Below are 17,359 nucleotides of genomic sequence, written 5' to 3'. Positions count from 1 at the left end.
GAATAATTGCCCGGGTTTTCGTACCCTGTAGCGTGTTGATATGCATACAACGTTGCAGTGAATTAAACCTCCGGCCGTTGAGAGATGATATTGGGCCTTGGGAAGGATTGTGGGGTGTTAGGGTTTCAGCCACGTACGCATAGCAGCCCAAATTTTCCCGCAGAAATTGCTGCGATTCGAACCGCGATATTCGGATTGCGAGTCCGGTGCTCGGTCAGCTGAGCTGGGTGCTTCCCGGCTTGATCAGTGGGGCACTGGACTTGCAATGAGAATACCCTGGCTTGGATCCCAGCAATGCCGAGGAGAGAATCTGGGTTGTGACGCGTGGATAGCTTAAAACCAAGCGGCATCCAGTCCCTCTCAGGACTCTGATAACACCTGCCAGTGATCGGAGAGGGAACTGGCCGAAACGTGTACTTACCAGCGCACATGGCGGGACGGCAGTCCCTAACAATTATCCATCCGTGATACTGATGCCTTATTTTAATCCTTCCGTAGAACAACGCGGCCAGCTTGTTCCTTTTTTGCTTGTTTTGTGAGATTTGGGCCGGTTCTCAGCTTGTCAGGTTCTTTTGTTATTCACGCGAGTGGTGTCAAGTAAAGCACGGAGCAGGAGTTGCTTGCTCCACTACATGCTTAACTGGCAAACGCGTTTTGACCGTGATAGCAATGCCCATTTTGTATTGCTTTCATATCAAACGTACGGCTGGATAACGCATACAAAGCATCCACGATGCCCTCTGAAATATTATGGCACCACTTTTTATATTCAGTTCTGTAGTAGCTGGCATGAGACTCGAACAGCAGGTGACAGTAACAAACGTTGCGCGTGCGTCACGTTCCGCGACAGAACGCGACTTCTCCAGGTGGTGCCGGCGCCTCGCCGGTCGCCCGGCGCGTCAGCGTCTCCCAGCGCCCGCGGCGGTCCGACTCTCCACTGAGCCGCGCCTCCGCCGTGGCGGCATCACTTCTTGTGCACGATCAGGTCCCAGGAGGTGCGCCAGCTCAGGCTGCGCACGTCCCCAGCAGAGAGCGCGGTCGTGCCATACGACAGGACGCTGAACTCGGCGAACGTGTAGACGCAGGCGGCCAGCCAGGCCAGCAGGCACAGCGTCAGCAGGTGGCGCAGCGGCCGCCAGCCCAGATGGCTGCGGGACGGTGGCGACAGGTCAGATGGCGCCACTGAGGCGGCGGCCAATGTCAGACAGACGCGGCGGCGCGAGGTCAGGTGACCGCAAGGGCGTTGGCTGATGCGGTGGCTCGTGAGCGCACGGGGACACACGGGGCCCACAGCGCTGTGGGAGGTCACCGGAGTCTGACTGGACGAGCTGCCGATGGCCGCGGAACGGGGACACACGGGCCCACAGCGCTGTGGAAAGTTACCGGAGTCTGACTGGAGGAGCCGCCGATGGCCGTGGTGTTTTGTGAGAAGCTCCAAGGCGCTCGACTGCGGGGATCAGGAGCCCAAACATGGTCCGTCTTGAAGCAGATCTCAACCTGATCTCGGATCAAAACCGGAACTCGACAGGGAGTGGCAAACACAAGATCGAACCACTTTGCACGCGTCGGCGGAGAACCACGCTTAACACGTCGAAAAGATGTGTTTGGAGGGGTGGCCTGGTTGAAGACGAAACACGCCTGGGCTCGACACTCCCCGCGGTTCTATCTTAGATAAGCTATGCGAAGGTTAGCGTTTACAAAGGCAACATATGTAACGACCGTTGCCATATATCACTATGTACACACGCCTGAAGAGGTAATGGGATTAATTTCAGCTTCACCATACCAAAAAGTGCACGCAAATTTATTCCCAAGGTTAACACCGGGCTGGCTTGTAGCTGCGCTTGCATTGGGCACATCACAAACGTCGATTTAAGGAATGAATACCACAGCTCTACTGTGGTCGGTTATGTCTGGCGTGTGGCGTCAGCAAATTATACTGCGCAGCTTCGCGAGGAGTGGTGTTCGGCTTTAACATCCACCAGTTGTGGGCAGAGAAGCGTTGTAAACAGCCGCACGCCGGGGGCGACAAGCGTGTTTGCCCCCCCCCCCCCCCCCCACCCCCACAACGCATCCACCCTGCTTGAAGGCCTGATGTTTTGCGCCCCTCCCATACGTGTTCTTAATTTGACAGCAGCTGTTGTGAAATTGATGCGTCATGATGTTAGGGAAGCCTCAGTGGTGGTATCATAACGCTGGAGTAATCAGCCCGCCCTTGATGTTCGTCAGTGGTGATGTCATTTACACAGTGTAAATACCGACACCTTTGCCGAGAGCAGCAGTCTACGTTCTCCACCCGGTCACAAGTAGCCTAAGCAGCAAAGTGCCACATTGAATGCAAAGGAAGCGTCACAGCTGGTCACCGGCATCCGCCTAGCCCTTGATTCGATGCAGGACGCTACACTCTACACAGACATGCGTCGCTCCCCCGTCCTCGGTTCGGAAGCAGGCTCCGGTCCGCTGACCCTGGTGAAAGCGACACTTACTCGGCGATGAAATACAGGTGGTCGACGGCACATGCAGTGATCATCACGGCGAATATGTAGGCCAGCATGTAGTGATGAAGAAAGAACGTGTGATCAATGACGAAGTACGGCACGTAGTTGAAGGCGAAGCCCGCCAAGATCGTCTGGCAGATGGTGCACATCTTGGTCCACTCAGCTGAAATGGAAGAAAATCGTGAGATGAAGAGGTTGGTAGACAGGCAATGCTTTCAATGGCATCATGTCTTGCATGTCAAAAGGTTCTGCATACCGTCCCCGATGCAGAAGTCCTAGATTGTGATTTTAAGCCCAGACGCAGTTCCGCGAGCCGAACTTACCACGGCTTTAAGCGTCGTTGAGCCGCCCTGCCATGACGCCCGCAGAACGGACCGCGGTCCACGAGCGGCCCCGTAAACCACATCCGGTAAACGGAACCCAACGCGAGCGCAAGTCGACCCAGCGCATGACCTGCCGCCCCACACCGTGCCTGCCCCTCCTCCCCCGCCCCTCACACCGAGCCGCCACTGACCGTCGGGGATGTCGTAGCAGCCCCGGCGGCGCCGCAGCAGGTAGACCAGCGCCAGACCAGCGTATAGGCAGAGGGCGCCGCTGGCCGCCGCCCACACGGCCGCGTTACCCAGCAGGTGGATCTGGGCGTTACTGTGCGGACTGATCCAATAGGCCACGCCGCGCGCCATTGTCAGCCACTCGAACGGGTCGCTGGCGTACGTGTGGCCCTGCACCACCTCCTGGTTGTTGAAGAGCATCTTGAGCTGCAGCTCGTAAAACTTGCGCCAGAAGGACAGGTCCATGGCGGTGACGGGGATCAGGTCGCTGGCAAGCAGGTCCATCTGGCGTTCCGTTTCGGCGCTGCTCTCGGCTGCGAGACACGCGGCGGGGCACAGGTCAAGCCACGTGCCAGGTAACGGGCCCTCGTGGCGGGGATTGGGGCAATGAAGTCAGTTCTGAAGGCCGCTGGAGTGATCATGCGTAGTTCCGTCCCCGCCAACCGCTTCTGTTCGCATAGTGTGAACGTTGCTGTTGAGGAGAATAGCACGACTAATTGTTGCAACTGCACGAACATCATGTTCAAAGCATTCAGCTCTATGACTGACAGAATCATCGTCAGTACTGTCGTCCCCATCAAGTGCGTTAGAATGCATGCAACGTTTCGGCCGGCCAATGCACTGGTCGTGCTTAGCGGCGTTTTGAGTGCTGAGGATGACAACAACTCGTGGGAGCGCGCGCTCCTCTCCTCTCTTACCCTGGCCGTAGCGGTGCTCCTCGACGTTCCAGATCGTGTCGTCCTGGTTGATCACCTTGTCACAGACCACCTCCTGCTGGCTGTGCCCCCACTTGGGCAGCTTGCGACCCGAGTACTTCAGCGCCAAACCGTCGTTCGTGTGGACAAACCTCACCTGCGTGACGGACCGGAGGCGGCTCGTGACGCGTGGTGACGGAAGCCGACTTGAGCCACACGTGACACTTGCCTCTCACAACTAGTGCCGTCAATGACCCCGCCGACCGGCGAGAGTGTAGTATCTCAGGACAATTTCATATTTGAGGGACGAGAATGTAGGGTTCCAGAAGGTGTTGGAATCGATTCACATCAGCCGCTGTGCGTGCTCGGATCACGCCGCCTTTCCGAGTGTGTTCGGATGAATCTGACAAACGGCCGTGTTCAGGCCTCAGGTTCAGGCGCCTTCCCTGCAGGCGCCTGAGTTATTTCCAGAGAGATCACCCTACCTGCGAGCTGATGGCATGCCACACGCCGTCCGTCTCCTTCGGATTGACCAGCTGGACCATCCACAAGTCCTGCACGGGCAGCGAGGCGTTGACCTTCGTGTAGCAGCTCACTTCCTGCGGGGGTCAGGCATAGCCGTCGGGCCAGGTACCGGGCGTCGGCGGGAGACGCGATTCTTGGCACGGACTGGTTTCCATGGAGATGGAACTTGCTGGATGGGCTCAATCCTTCTCGCCAGAAGGTGACTTATTACACTGTTGGCTATCAAAAGCTATAATGAAACATAACGCTTAGCACATATAGGTATATATACATACATATATATATATATATACATATTAAATATATGCATATGTGTGTGTATATATACATGTATACATTTGCATGCATGTACATATACATATTTACGTTTGGTCCCAGGGTTGTCATTCCGGTCATAGTTAGTAACGAATAACGTTTTACATCGGATCATGATTACTCATGAAAAAGGGTATAGCTTGAAAGAAAGGACAAAAAGATACCTGTTCACTGCTCGACAATGGAGCCTTGAATTCGTTTGAGTTGAGGTGATTGCCGGTCAGGCCGTGTACTAGTTGAACGATGTCGCCATGCTTGAAAGGCTGGAATGGAGTTTGAACTCGAAGGTCCTTACTGAAACATGGACAGTTTTTTTTTATTTGGCACATATTGAGCTGTCTGGCGCGCGACGCTCTGAAAACAACATAATTAGGTACCTGCATGCTGTTACTTAAGATATCACAGCTTGATGACCATACTTCCATCAAGCAAAGAAAGCAAAATCCCATGGTAGAAAATGACTTACTCGCGCTACGCCGAAGTCATGGGTTTGTGAATGTTGAGAGCTTGTCCTAATGATAGGCTAACGCCAATGATAAGGGAAAGTGGCGGGAAAGGGTTGAGGGCGTAGTTAGCGATTGGCAATCTATGTCTCAGCTCCCCACCGCCGCCATCTTGGCACCCACGTGTCGGGATCCTTGACGATCCACCAATTGTTGACGTCCTTGCCGGAGAAGCAGGACACCTGCTGCTGGCTCGAGGAGTTGCGGTCCTCGTCGTCGTGGTCGTATACCGCCGGGTAGGGCGTGTCGTGCGAGTGCAACCAGCAGGGCCGGCCGAGCGCGTGCCGTAGCGTCACCTGGGAGCCGTGTCCTACCAGTAGCGGCTGGTTCTTGACGATGTTGGCGAGCCCGTCCTGCGGCGGCGCGGCGGCGTAAGCTCGCTTGGGTCAAGCGTCCTAGCAGCTGACACGGCGCGGTGGGGGATGCGTTCGTCAGCTTGCTGGGACCAAGCGTCCCACCAGCTGACACAGCGTGGTAGCGGATGCGTTCGTCAGCTCACAGTGGCTAAGCCTCCCGGCAGCTGACACGGCGCGGTAGGGGATGTGTTCGTTAGCTCGCTGGGGCCAAGCGTCCCAGCAGCTGACACAGCGCGGTAGGGGATGTGCTCGTCAGCCCGCAGTGGCCAAGCCTCCCGGCAACTGACACGGCGCGGTAGGGGATGTGTTCGTCAGCCCGCAGTGGCCAAGCCTCCCGGCAGCTGACACGGCGCGGTAGGGGATGTGTTCGGTACTCTCGGGCCGCAGGCGAGGCTCAGAGGCGACGCACGCTCTGTGAGTGTTAAGCTGCGAGGTGTGCATTATTTGCTGCCGAAAATGATATGCGACAACTTGGGTGTGTTGCCACGCCGCGCGCTGCATGAAGAAGACTTGCGGTCGCACAAATACTGGTCAGCCAGCGTGATGTCAATAACTGGGAACGGATGTCAGGAATGGAAAATCACAAAGCATTTTCGATTCAACATGATTTAGCTCAATCATCCACAAACAATGCCCGAGACCTACCTCAAAGTAATACCAGAAGATTGAGCCCCCAAATTTGCGAGCCGTTTCAGCGTGCATGCGTACCTCCAAGCTCGCCTGGAATGCGCTGGTCATGACGCCCTCGTGTCCGCTCCCTGCCTTGTAGAGCACGCTCAGGTGGGCGTAGAAGCTGCCCAGGTAGACGGCCGTCGGCACGGCCACCATCACCAGGCAGCGGACGGTCAGCTGAGCCGCCAGCTGACGGCCGCTGACGTCACGGCGCGGCACCAGCGTCCAGAAGTCGCGGTACACGATCACGCAGCCGAGCAGGAGCGGCATCAGCCCCGAGTACCGTACCCTGCGGCGACGAGCCGGGCGCCGCGCGCGTCAGTCGGGCACACACCGAGGTGAGAGGGCGCCCAGCGCCCGGCCGGTGCTCTGACGGCGTCACGTCAGCCGGAGCACACACCGAGATGAGACGGCGCCAAGCGCCCTGCCGATGCTCTGACGGCGTCACGTCAGTCGGAACACACACCGAGGTGAGACGGCGCCCAGCGCCCGGCCGGTGCTCTGACTTCATCACGTCAGCCGGAGCACACACCGAGGTGAGACGGCGCCCAGCGCCCGGCCGGTGCTCTGACTTCATCACGTCAGCCGGAGCACACACCGAGGTGAGACGGCGCCAAGCCCTCTGCCGGTGCTCTGACGTCATCACGTCTGCCGCACTCACGAGATACCACAAGCCGCGCAAACAAGCCGTCTGCTTTCGAATCAGAACAAGGTTTATTACCGGTTTTGCAGTCCAAGTTACCGCGGTCACCAATGACATTCTTATTCATAGCGAAAGACTATGACCCCGTGCAAAGCACGAGGGGCAGCAATCTGCTGGTCAACTCCGCAGGCCACCGCTCGCCATACTCACGCGGTGGCGGCGCCCAGGAAGCCAAAGCCGAGCACCATCCAGCCGAGCGCGGCAAGTGAGAGACGTCCGCCGCAGCGGCGGCCCCGCGCCAGGCCCAGCAGGCCCAGCACGGAGAACAGCAGCAGGAACGGCTCGAGGAACAGGAACCGTGACTGGGTCAGCAGCGCGTTCTCTGTCGGCGGAGCGGCCTCCGTGTGAGCGTCGGACGGGGGTTGGACGGGCGGCAGCCGCGCGTGCCGGAGGATTTATCCCGTCATGAGAGGAGCCCCAGCGTTGAGAGGTGCTCCAAACGGAGGGATGTCCGGCAGCCGCGAGAGGTGCTCCAGCCGCGAGGGATGCCCAGTACACAATATATGCTCCAGCTGCGAGGGATACAAGAGCCTAGTAAATACGCCAGCCTCATTGGAATATTGAACCACAAGAGATGACCCAGCCGTGGACTCTACCCCGAAAGGTGCGCAGCCCACAGGACTCCCAGGGATGTTCCAGCCGAGGGAGGCCTATTTCCAGAGGTGGTCTTGCTCCAGCAGATGCCTCAGCTGCTAGGGATTCTCAAGTACCAAGAAGTATCCCAGCTCTGAGCAATACCCCAGCTCTGAGTGATGTCTCATCTCTGAGGATGCACCAGCCCAACGAAATGTTCATCCAGGTGACACCGAAGCCCTGACAGCCGCGCAGCTTTCCGGGCCTTCCGTGCCCCTAGGCGAGATGCTGCCTCTGACTGGCTCCTGCTCTGGGGGCGCGGCAAGACCCTCCTCCTCCCACAGCCGTCCCGGGGCGTCTCACCGAGCAGCATGAGGATGCCGGCCAGGACGGCGGCGCGGCGCGAGACACCCAGCTCGCGCAGCAGGTGGTAGGTGGCGGGCAGCAGCAGCGAGCCGACCACCGCCGGCAGCAGTCGCATCCTCAAGATCGGCACTGAGTCCGGGTACGGCGTGCCGATCCTGTCGAATACGAACTCGCCTGCGACATGGACAGACGTGTCGAGGGACGGGCCGACCACGGGTGAGACGTGCCGAGGGACGGGCCGACCACGGGTGAGACGTGTCGAGGGACGGGCCGACCACGGCTGAGACGTGTCAAGGGACGGGCCAACCATGGGTGAGACGTGTCGAGGGACGGGCCGACCACGGGTGAGACGTGTCGAGGGACGGGCCGACCACGGGTGAGACGTGTCGAGGGACGGGCCGACCACGTGTGAGAGGTGCCGAGGGACCGGATGACCACGACTGAGACGTGCCTCATCCGTGGTCCCGCCCGCCACCAGCGGACGCGCGCTAGCCACGCCGGGCGTGCTGTTTTGCACAAAATGCAGACGTAACAAAGTGGTTGTGGTCAGTCCTCACTGACAAGCGTAAGGCGACAGGCTCAGGCTGTTGGCACAGAGCATGGCCACTTGCTTACCGTCAAAGCCGGCCAGGTAAGTGCCGAAAGCTAGCAGCTGCTTGCCAAGTGGAGGCTGGGAGTCGAAGAAAAACAAGTTCTTCAAGTAGTAAGCGGCGTATTTGCCATAATGCATCTCATCAAACCTGAAAGAATCCACTTAGTCAACGGTGCGAATGAACTGCACCGCATGCAGAGCACAGTGTTACCACTCTTTTCAATATGCTTTTAACACCCTTTTCAATCTGCTTTTCAATGTTGTCTGCCGTCGCGCAGACGGTGGCATGTAGTTACGTTCCTACGTCTGGGACAGTAAGGTAAATTAGTTCTCATTAATCATCACAATGCTCCAAGGCAGTTGGCGCGCCCTCAAAACTCAGTAACTAACATCGCAGGGCGCAATCCATCGTGGCCGCTACTAATGCTGGTTGCACCTCACGAAGCATACGTCATGAACTTCCGTCGGCATGCTGTTATCTCGTGAGCAATACCGGGGCGTGTTCGGCCCCTGTGCTGCATTCACGCTGTGGCCTCAGGCATGATCATACTGGCCGCAGGGTCAACGGGTGGGCTAAGCCAGGCAGTGCCCACAGACTGTGACCGGGGGCCCGTCGAGCGCCGGGTGTGGCGTACTCACACTACTGCCCGGGGCCCGTTGAGCGCCGGGTGTGGTGTACTCGCACTACTGCCCGGGGCCCGTTGAGCGCCGGGTGTGGTGTACTCACACTACTGCCCGGGGCCCGTCGAGCGCCGGGTGTGGTGTACTCACACTACTGCCCGGGGCCTGTCGAGGGCCGGGTGTGGTGTACTCACACTACAGCCCGGGGCCCGTCGAGCGCCGGGTGTGGTGTACTCACACTACAGCCCGGGGCCTGTCGAGGGCCGGGTGTGGTGTACTCACACTACAGCCCGGGGCCTGTGGAACGTGGCGTGCGGTGTACTCACACTACAGCCCGGGGCCCGTCGAGCGCCGGGTGTGGCGTACTCACACTACTGCCCGGGGCCCGTCGAGCGCCGGGTGTGGTGTACTCACACTACAGCCCGGGGCCTGTCGAGGGCCGGGTGTGGTGTACTCACACTACTGCCCGGGGCCTGTCGAGGGCCGGGTGTGGCGTACTCACACTACTGCCCGGGGCCCGTCGAGGGCCGGGTGTGGTGTACTCACACTACAACCCGGGGCCCGTCGAGCGCCGGGTGTGGTGTACTCACACTACTGCCCGGGGCCTGTCGAGGGCCGGGTGTGGCGTACTCACACTACTGCCCGGGGCCCGTCGAGCGCCGGGTGTGGTGTACTCACACTACAGCCCGGGGCCTGTCGAGCGCCGGGTGTGGTGTACTCACACTACAGCCCGGGGCCTGTGGAACGTGGCGTGCGGTGTACTCACACTACAGCCTGGGGCATGTCGAGCGCCGGGTGTGGTGTACTCACACTACAGCCTGGGGCATGTCGAGCGCCGGGTGTGGCGTACTCACACTACTGCCCGGGGCATGTCGAGCTGGTAGAGTCGGGTGGCCAGCCCCACCACCAGCAGGAGAAGTGCCGCCGGGTCCAGCAGACGGCCGGCAGGGGCCGGTTCAGCCGACCCCGCCTGCTGGGCTGACGCCGTCTGTGCATCTGGCCCCGGCTGCGGAAGGGACGTGACAGTCATCTCTACCAGTCGCCCGCAGCCACAGGAGCCGGAGCCAGCCGGCGCGACGGATCAACAGCGGACGGCACGCGGACACATTCAAGTCAGCTCGGCCATCGTTACCAGCGCTCATAACGACGAGTTAGAGGTGCGGACACATTTACACAAAGATAGGGATACCGTTGCGAGAGCTGTGCTATGCCTCACCATAACATACACTTATCCCGGTGCCAGCTGAAGTATTTCGTCAGTCCTGATCTTCCGGGAATGAAAAGAAACTGGATGTCTCGGTAGTCAGTGGTTCAGGCGGATAATTTCGACGGCAATTAACAGCCCTGGTCATACTCAGCATCAAATCATTGCAACACGTGTGACAGAACTCATGAACTCACAGCTGACTTGAACTCCCCAATAGTTATCGAGATTGACCGAGCGCTTGCAGCATTCAAGCACCCATATATGCTCATAGAGTTTTGCAATCGCCACATGGCAGCGTGTTCATCACCACCAGAGTATCCCATATGATTGTAGAAAAATCAGGTGGAAGTCCGGCACGGTCGAGGCAACTCGCGGGTCAGGTCAGTGACCGCGCGTTAACTTGCAGTCATTTTGTTGGTTACTTAATTATTGGGCTTCAAGAACGCGTCTAATGTCTTGGTACTTTGCGCCCATTGCTACCATTTCGAATCAATGGCTACGATAACATGATGACATGGCGTGAGTCATTCCTTTGTGAAATATGCTAGTTTTGCCGGCTTATTTACCAGCTTTTTATGCAGCACTTGATGCTGGCCTACGAAATGGTTTGAGATTCGATGTCACTCTCCAATACGGGATGCCGAACCCAGAGTCCAACGCTGACCTGCAGGCAAAGTTAACCTAGTTGCACACGCCATGCAGGATGGAACTTGCGGTGTTTTTGAATGTGCACGTATCCGAACAACGTATTAGTTATCTGAATCAACAGCTGCACGCATCTCTCCCCACTGTCATGGCTGTCCATACTATAGCTATCACATATGGAGTCGACCTCCCCGTCGAGACGCAAGGTCGTGCAGGAGGTGTGACTGGATAGGGCCTCTGCATGAGGCCTCTGCACGCAGGCACACCTGCACCTTCGGTCTTTCATCCCAGAGCTGTACTCTGCAGCCAAGTCCGTCCGCCCGCCGCTGGCCCCGCGCGCCAGCCGGCCGCCCGCCCCGGGGCCATGTCCGCGTTCCAGGGTCGCTGACCCCCGCGAGATGCTCTCCGCCGGGGCCCGGGCTCTCCGCGGCGGCGGCGGCGGCGGCGGCGGCGCCGCTGCTCGCAGGTGGAGCGGCTACGGTACGGAGGACGCAGTTGAACGTTGACGCACGGAGGGGCACTGGCCTGTAGATATGGGCGATCGTCGGAGAGCCCTACATCAATAGCATACTGGTATTATCACCGTCAATTGCGATATAGATGATAATGCACACCTTTGACATACACGAGTTTGGGTGGGAGTGCTGTGCGGGCAGCCTTTAGAGATCACGCGCTGTTAATTCTGCTCACCATCGTATCTATATTTAAATGTGACTCTTGTTCACTCGTAAGTGGCCTAAGGGAGCCTCAGCATCAATAATAATCACGGTCTCATGATCGGGGTGGTCTCCAACAGATGCGGTACTGAACAACCGTTTCACTCCGTTCAAATGTCCACGCGTTTTTGCTTTTTTTGGAATCACAAACACGTGTAGTTGAATGTAAGCGGGCTTGTGTTAACGTGTCCAGGAATGATCACATGACCTTATGCGGAGCGCTGACCAAACCAATTTGCCATTGAAAGCCTTCACGATGGTATCACCACACGCATAGCTTTGCTGCGAACACCCCCCTCTCCACCGCTCCCAACATGACGATCTCACCTAAAGCAGTGCATCGGCGCCCGAGAAAGCGCTGAGGGGGGGGGGGGGAGCCGCGACGCCACGCCGCCTGGAGGTCTACCTGGCGATCACTCACCCCGGCCGGAGGGCCGTTACCAAGGCGACCGGCCGGTGCGGCGCGTCTCGCCGAAGTGCGGTGCAGCGCGCTGGACAGTTGAAGCTCGACTCGGACCGGACAGGCGGAACCGGAACAGTGCACTGATTCTGTGCGGTGGGGCCTACTGGCCGGTGACCGGCTACGCGAGGCAAGGGGGCGGTGCTCCACAGAACCCACGGCACGGCTGTACTGACCAAATTGTCGCAAACAAAAAGGGGCAGAAGGCATTTTGATGTTCTAGTGTCGTTTGGAAAGTTCCGCGTGGCTTAGCCTATACCATGTCGAGGGAAAATATTAGGTCTAAGGTGGCCAGGGCTCGCATATTGAAGCATGATCTATCATGCAAGGGTTCGCCGGCCTTGGAGAAACACTGTGCATGAAGGTCATGCTACCAGCAGGCTCAGCCATCGGACGGGAATACTAGTGAGAGTCGTTAGGCACTCACAGACCTGCGGCCTGCGTTGTAAGGCCTCGCTCGTGGTGGTGGCGGAACGTCTGAGTAGTTGGGGGATGAGCTAAAGCAACTTATCACGTTTCTTATCATGCAGTGCCGTATGGTTATGGCTGTATTTTGGCGTAGAATGGGTAGATGAGTCCCATCTCTCTCCCAATACTACGCAAGTGCAAGCGTCAAAGGTGGGACAACTGCTTTCTGAAGATAAGCTGAAGGCTGACAGATACGCGTGCACGCGCTGCAAGTTATCCTCATGCATCCTCCTGCACACAGGTCAAAGCGTATGACGCAACCCACCTTCTTGGTGAGATTCCCTCTTGAGAGTTTTCAGCTTCTGCAGGCCGGAGTTGACCAGCTCCTCTCCTTGCACCACTTTCTCCCGTGATGGCGTCTTTCGTCTTCCCCTTCCTCTGCCGCACCTGTGCGTCCGCCTCCATCGTGTCAGAGTGGTGACCCCGCACTGCCGGCCGCCGCGTGCCGTCTGACGAGGCGCGGCGGCGCTCCGCCGGCCGGCGCTCGTGCGCCCCGGGGCCATACTGCCCGCCGCCCGCTGCCCGCCGACGCAGGCTCAGCTGGAGCGGCCGGCCGCCGACCACCTGACCACCTGATCACCTTCCACCGTCCTCCGCCACTGCACGTAGTACATACGCACCAGCCAGTCACCGGAAGACACCTCTTATGAAATGCTCGATACCCGGGCGTTTTCATGGTCTGACAATAAAACAAAATATTGGCATAAGAAGCAAAAGCTCAGAAGTAGGCGCAGGGGATCAAACAGCCAGGGTAATTAAATACTTCATGCTATTGGTGGTAGAGTCAACTCGTGTGTCAAGCGTGCACCCGTTCATGTCTGCAGACGTGTGTAACCGGGAGTTGTGGATCCGATAACTTGGCCATGGCGAGGGATACCTGGCGCGACAGTGTGTCGTCATTGTGTTGCATGTTAAAGCGTCGGATAATGTGAGATTCAGGTGTATCAAGTGCCTAACCGATTCACTGTCGTGACCCCCTGCGGCAATTTGTGTGCTTCCTGTCAGAGATTTGACTGACAGAGTCGCGCAGACTGGAGTCGACCCCTATGGACGACATGCATATTTTTGGTTGACCGCAGTATCTTTGGACATATCTGTTGCATCCGGCCTGCTAGCATTGAATGATTGGCTGTCCAGGGAAACAGCCTAATTAAATCTGATGCCCTCAGCCGACAAATAGTTTTCAGTGCAAGCTGATAACCCTACATTAGTGATACTAAATGCACACAGTCCCACTGTTGCAGCGTGATTCAAGCATTTTTCGGACTTCCATTTGCTGGCCATCACGCTGCGGGCGGGCGGGCCGTGTTTGGTCGATGATTGCAGCTGACAGGCCACAGCAGAGGTATGGAATACACAGACTGCATGATTCCCACAAAACTTCAAGTATTTTCGCGTGTCGCTGTGCGCTGGCTAACAGGCCACTGGCCGAGCGAACGGACAGCAGGGGACACCAGCCGACTACCGATTTACAGGGCCGATCGATGATGCTGCCGCAGTAAATATCGTGTGAGCCCGGCGCACCCGATGCGCGCGAGAAAAAGCAGTTATAATTTGCTTATGTGCAAATTGCCGTTGCAGTCGTGCCACCACAACAGTAATCCGCTGCCATGGCGTCAGACGAGAAGATTGCAGGCGTTCGGCCCAAAAGTATTCTGCAATGCGGACCAATGCCCCTGAAGCAATGATGACAAACGTTCACGGCCGCACGTTTCGAGTACGACGATAAGCATTTTCGCGGTCCGCCATTTGCTGGCCATCACGCTACATGGTCTGGCCGGTCACATTTAGTCATACGCCGTCGGGGGGGGGGGGGGGGGAGATACAGCAAAAAACCTCGTGTCGGACGACTGATGATGTACATTACCTGCCGATGGTACTCCCACAGTGATATCGTGTGCATACGGCAACATGTTGGAATGCTGCCGGCTGTGTGGCGGTGGACACGGAAGTTGAGGAGCTGAGAGATGATCAAGTCACGTGTCTTATGATGACCAGATTTATTCACTTGCCGCCACATGGTGTCATAAGACGTCACAAGGCAGACACACGACTGCCCGTCCTCGTGCAAAGCTGGACTTCTCAGCGTTTGCCCTGAGATACGACTGGCTTATCCCACGCCTTGACTAAGCCGATTACGCAACTGTGACCGAGCTGGTATTAAAGTCCTCGCCCGTCCAAACAGCCATTTTCTTCTACAGTGCCGGTAGTGTGACCGAGGGGAGAGAACGCTGTTTTTTACCGTGGGGGCGGAGACTGATGAATTACCTTCACTGCTCGAACTCTTTGGACTGTACTGCACTCCCCGGAGGACGCCGTTCTGCAACCTTTACTGTGCCACCATCGCGCCCGAGAACCTGGCGAAACCCAAACCTAGCCTGAGCTCATCTGACTCCAGTGACCTCAACTCACTTAGTGCCTGTTTTAACGGAGCAAGTCTTTCGATGGTTTTCGTTATTTTTATAGTGCTCCTGGTGACCTGCACCAAGACCAGTCGTTCAACAGAGATCGTTTTAGAGATACTGGAGTAGCTGGGGCTATTCATTACCTTTTTTGTTGCTCTGACATATCTGATCATGTTGTCGGCATAATGTTTTTGTTGACAGATTTGGAAATATTTGGGTTACTTATTAACACCCCAGTGGTCACGGACGCCGAAATACTAGTCAGTGCCGGGTACCGTGGGTTGTATTACTCACCGCCAGACGGCAGCACAGTTCCGCCGTCGGCAGCAGAGGCCGGGTTTCCGGGCCTGGCCAGTACACCACCGTTGGGCTGATGGCGTGCGGCACGCTGCCCGTGATTGACCTGAGCCTGGCCAGCGGGCCGGACCGGCCTGAGGTGGTCCGCCAGCTCACACAAGCCCTGGAGACAGTCGGCTTCTTCTACGTCGAGGGCATCGACGGCTATGACGAGGAGCAGCTGATGACGCACACAAAATGGTAAGAAGTAACAGCTCAAGATTTTCGTAAGCTCACACGCCGAGGAAAGCACCTTTTAACCTTTTTCCCTGCTGACTGTGAGGTTTACATCAACCTGCGGAGGGACAGAATTCCCCTGGAGATATCGAGAACCACTTCTCAATGCGTATCGGACAGAAACCATTGGCGTTGTCGCAACATCTTTGTCTCATCGATATATTTATTTGTAAACACACACACAAGTAACAAGTTTTTGAAGAGCTGCCTCTCGGGTAAAGAAATTGCAAACATTTGTAAAAGTTGGGTGATGGACGACAACACGTGGTGTGGTGCACCACCTGAAGCCAGCACGCTCCCACCCTGCCCAGGGGCGACATCACACAGCGGCGGTGTTCCACGGCGCGCGGTGTGGTGGATGGCTGTTTTCATAGCGCGATATTGCCACTCCACGGTCAATGATGGGGATCACAGATGTGGCAGAGAAAGAGCGAGGAGGCAGACCACCTGCCGAGCCAGACACCGCCGCTCGGACATATACACTTACAGCGCATACGCCTGGTATGCGGCTCCACTGGACAATGTCGCCCGCCGAGGTCGGCACCGTTAGCAGCTGATCGTGCTGGAACGACGCGCTCTTCTCGGCTTCTTAACCCACAACTCTGACGGCTGGACCACTGCCCACGACGAAGCGGGCTTAAAACTTCAACTTTGTGGTGGTGCAGGGCTTTTACTATTTTCGGCCGACCGATGAAATCCGGTCAAGTGAGTTAAATTACATGCTTATATTTCATTTGTTTTTACTCCACAAACATCTTAGCGAGGACGCAAAGAGGCTTTAGGTCAAAATGGGCTACCACTTACTTACAATGGGTGGTATGTCGTCATCTGAGGTTTTGCCTAATCACCACCTTGAACACGGATGACTCTGTGCCCACAACTTTGATGTACGATGATGATACAGTGCATGCACTAGTTGTATCACTTTTGCTTTTCATGAATTTAAATACGTGGCCAGGCGTAGCTGTGATGCCGGCTAAGTCAGACTGCGATACCAAACAGCTCACGAGACCGTCATTTGAGGTCACGAATGTAATTGTTGGCCTCGAATGACAGCTTGTCAGCATTGACACCCGCAACTAATTTTTAATCGTAATAAAGTGGTCTTGTGAGTTATTTTAACCAGTCACTGACCTAAAATGATCCAGGTCAATATTTCGTTTTTAGGAGCACACTACCTTGCGTAATATTTGTCCGCTATTCAAATGAAAAACTTAAGGCAGTTTTCTATTATTTTGGCCACCATGACATCCAAAAGGTTAGACAGGATCACTGATCTTGAATGAGCATGTGACCTTTCGATTAGAACAGGTGTCTAGGTTCTGGAGACACTTTGGAGACTAACCTATAGTTTGACCTTGTTTGACTCATTTGACTCGACAGTTATGATCTAGGAATCTGAAATTTTGACCTAAGTGAGTTCACGTACAGCCCAACACCTCCTGTGAATTTGGTGTCTCTAGCGCTCTTAGTTCCTGAGACCTTAGGGGGTCAAATTGACCCCCACCCGAGCGAAGGGTACCTAACCGGCCACCTGGGTGCATGTTGAACCGATGTTATCCTCAAAGTTCACAACGTTACCATCTACGCTACGCCTACATTCGAGTGTATTTTATCGTGCCCCGTGTTGTTTCAGGTTCTTTGACTTGCCGGACCATGTGAAGATGGGCATTGCCAGAAGCAACTTCAACCCGACCACACAGATCCGTTATAGAGGCTATTTTCCCGTGGACAAAACCAATGCGTCCCATAAAGAAGGTAGTAGCCCTTTCACTAAGGTATCTAGTTGCGCTTATCAAAATGCCCCGTTCCTTCTGCGACAAACAACCCGAAGGAGTCTGTTTTCACGTGTGCCGCATCAACCTTTACTATATGAATGCAAAGTAATGCAGTGTTTTTAGCGGGCTGCCTGACG

General features: G+C 56.4%; 2 protein-coding genes across 2 annotated transcripts; one reads left to right on the top strand and one right to left on the bottom strand.

The window, feature by feature from the left end:
* Positions 1–661: 661 nt before the first annotated feature.
* LOC119103118 (protein O-mannosyltransferase 1) lies at positions 662–10,000 on the bottom strand. The gene is made up of 12 exons (XM_037226569.1): positions 9,825–10,000; positions 8,373–8,497; positions 7,755–7,931; positions 6,969–7,140; positions 6,152–6,404; positions 5,211–5,440; positions 4,749–4,878; positions 4,230–4,343; positions 3,748–3,901; positions 3,013–3,363; positions 2,487–2,661; positions 662–1,148 (listed from the first exon to the last, which is right to left on the bottom strand). Exons 1-12 carry the CDS (start codon positions 9,998–10,000, stop codon positions 965–967), a joined length of 2,241 nt encoding a protein of 746 aa, XP_037082464.1. The 3' UTR covers positions 662–964.
* A 5,244-nt stretch (positions 10,001–15,244) lies between these two features.
* LOC119103831 (uncharacterized) lies at positions 15,245–17,202 on the top strand (the record flags this gene model as incomplete). Its single annotated transcript, XM_037227497.1, is given in 2 exon segments — positions 15,245–15,408; positions 17,081–17,202. Coding segments are annotated over 2 exon segments (286 nt in total), but the record flags the coding sequence as incomplete, so codon positions are not given.
* Positions 17,203–17,359: the final 157 nt, after the last annotated feature.

The sequence above is a fragment of the Pollicipes pollicipes genome, unplaced genomic scaffold, assembly GCF_011947565.3.
Source record: "Pollicipes pollicipes isolate AB1234 unplaced genomic scaffold, Ppol_2.1 Scaffold_5724;HRSCAF=6776_pilon_pilon_pilon, whole genome shotgun sequence".
Lineage (NCBI taxonomy): Eukaryota > Metazoa > Arthropoda > Thecostraca > Pollicipedomorpha > Pollicipedidae > Pollicipes > Pollicipes pollicipes.
Note: the sequence above shows the minus strand (reverse complement) of the source record. Positions and strands in the feature narration are given on the sequence as shown.

What these genes read in the sequence shown, in the direction of transcription:
- LOC119103118 (XM_037226569.1), bottom strand. Translation starts at nt 10,000, where the DNA reads ATGACTGTCACGTCCCTTCCGCAGCCGGGGCCAGATGCACAGACGGCG. An exon ending in TTCCTGGGCGCCGCCACCGC is followed by an intron (nt 6,405 to 6,968) that starts GTGAGTATGGCG and finishes TCGTCGCCGCAG; the next exon opens with GGTACGGTACTCGGGGCTGA. An exon ending in CATTCCAGGCGAGCTTGGAG is followed by an intron (nt 5,441 to 6,151) that starts GTACGCATGCAC and finishes GCGCCGCCGCAG; the next exon opens with GACGGGCTCGCCAACATCGT.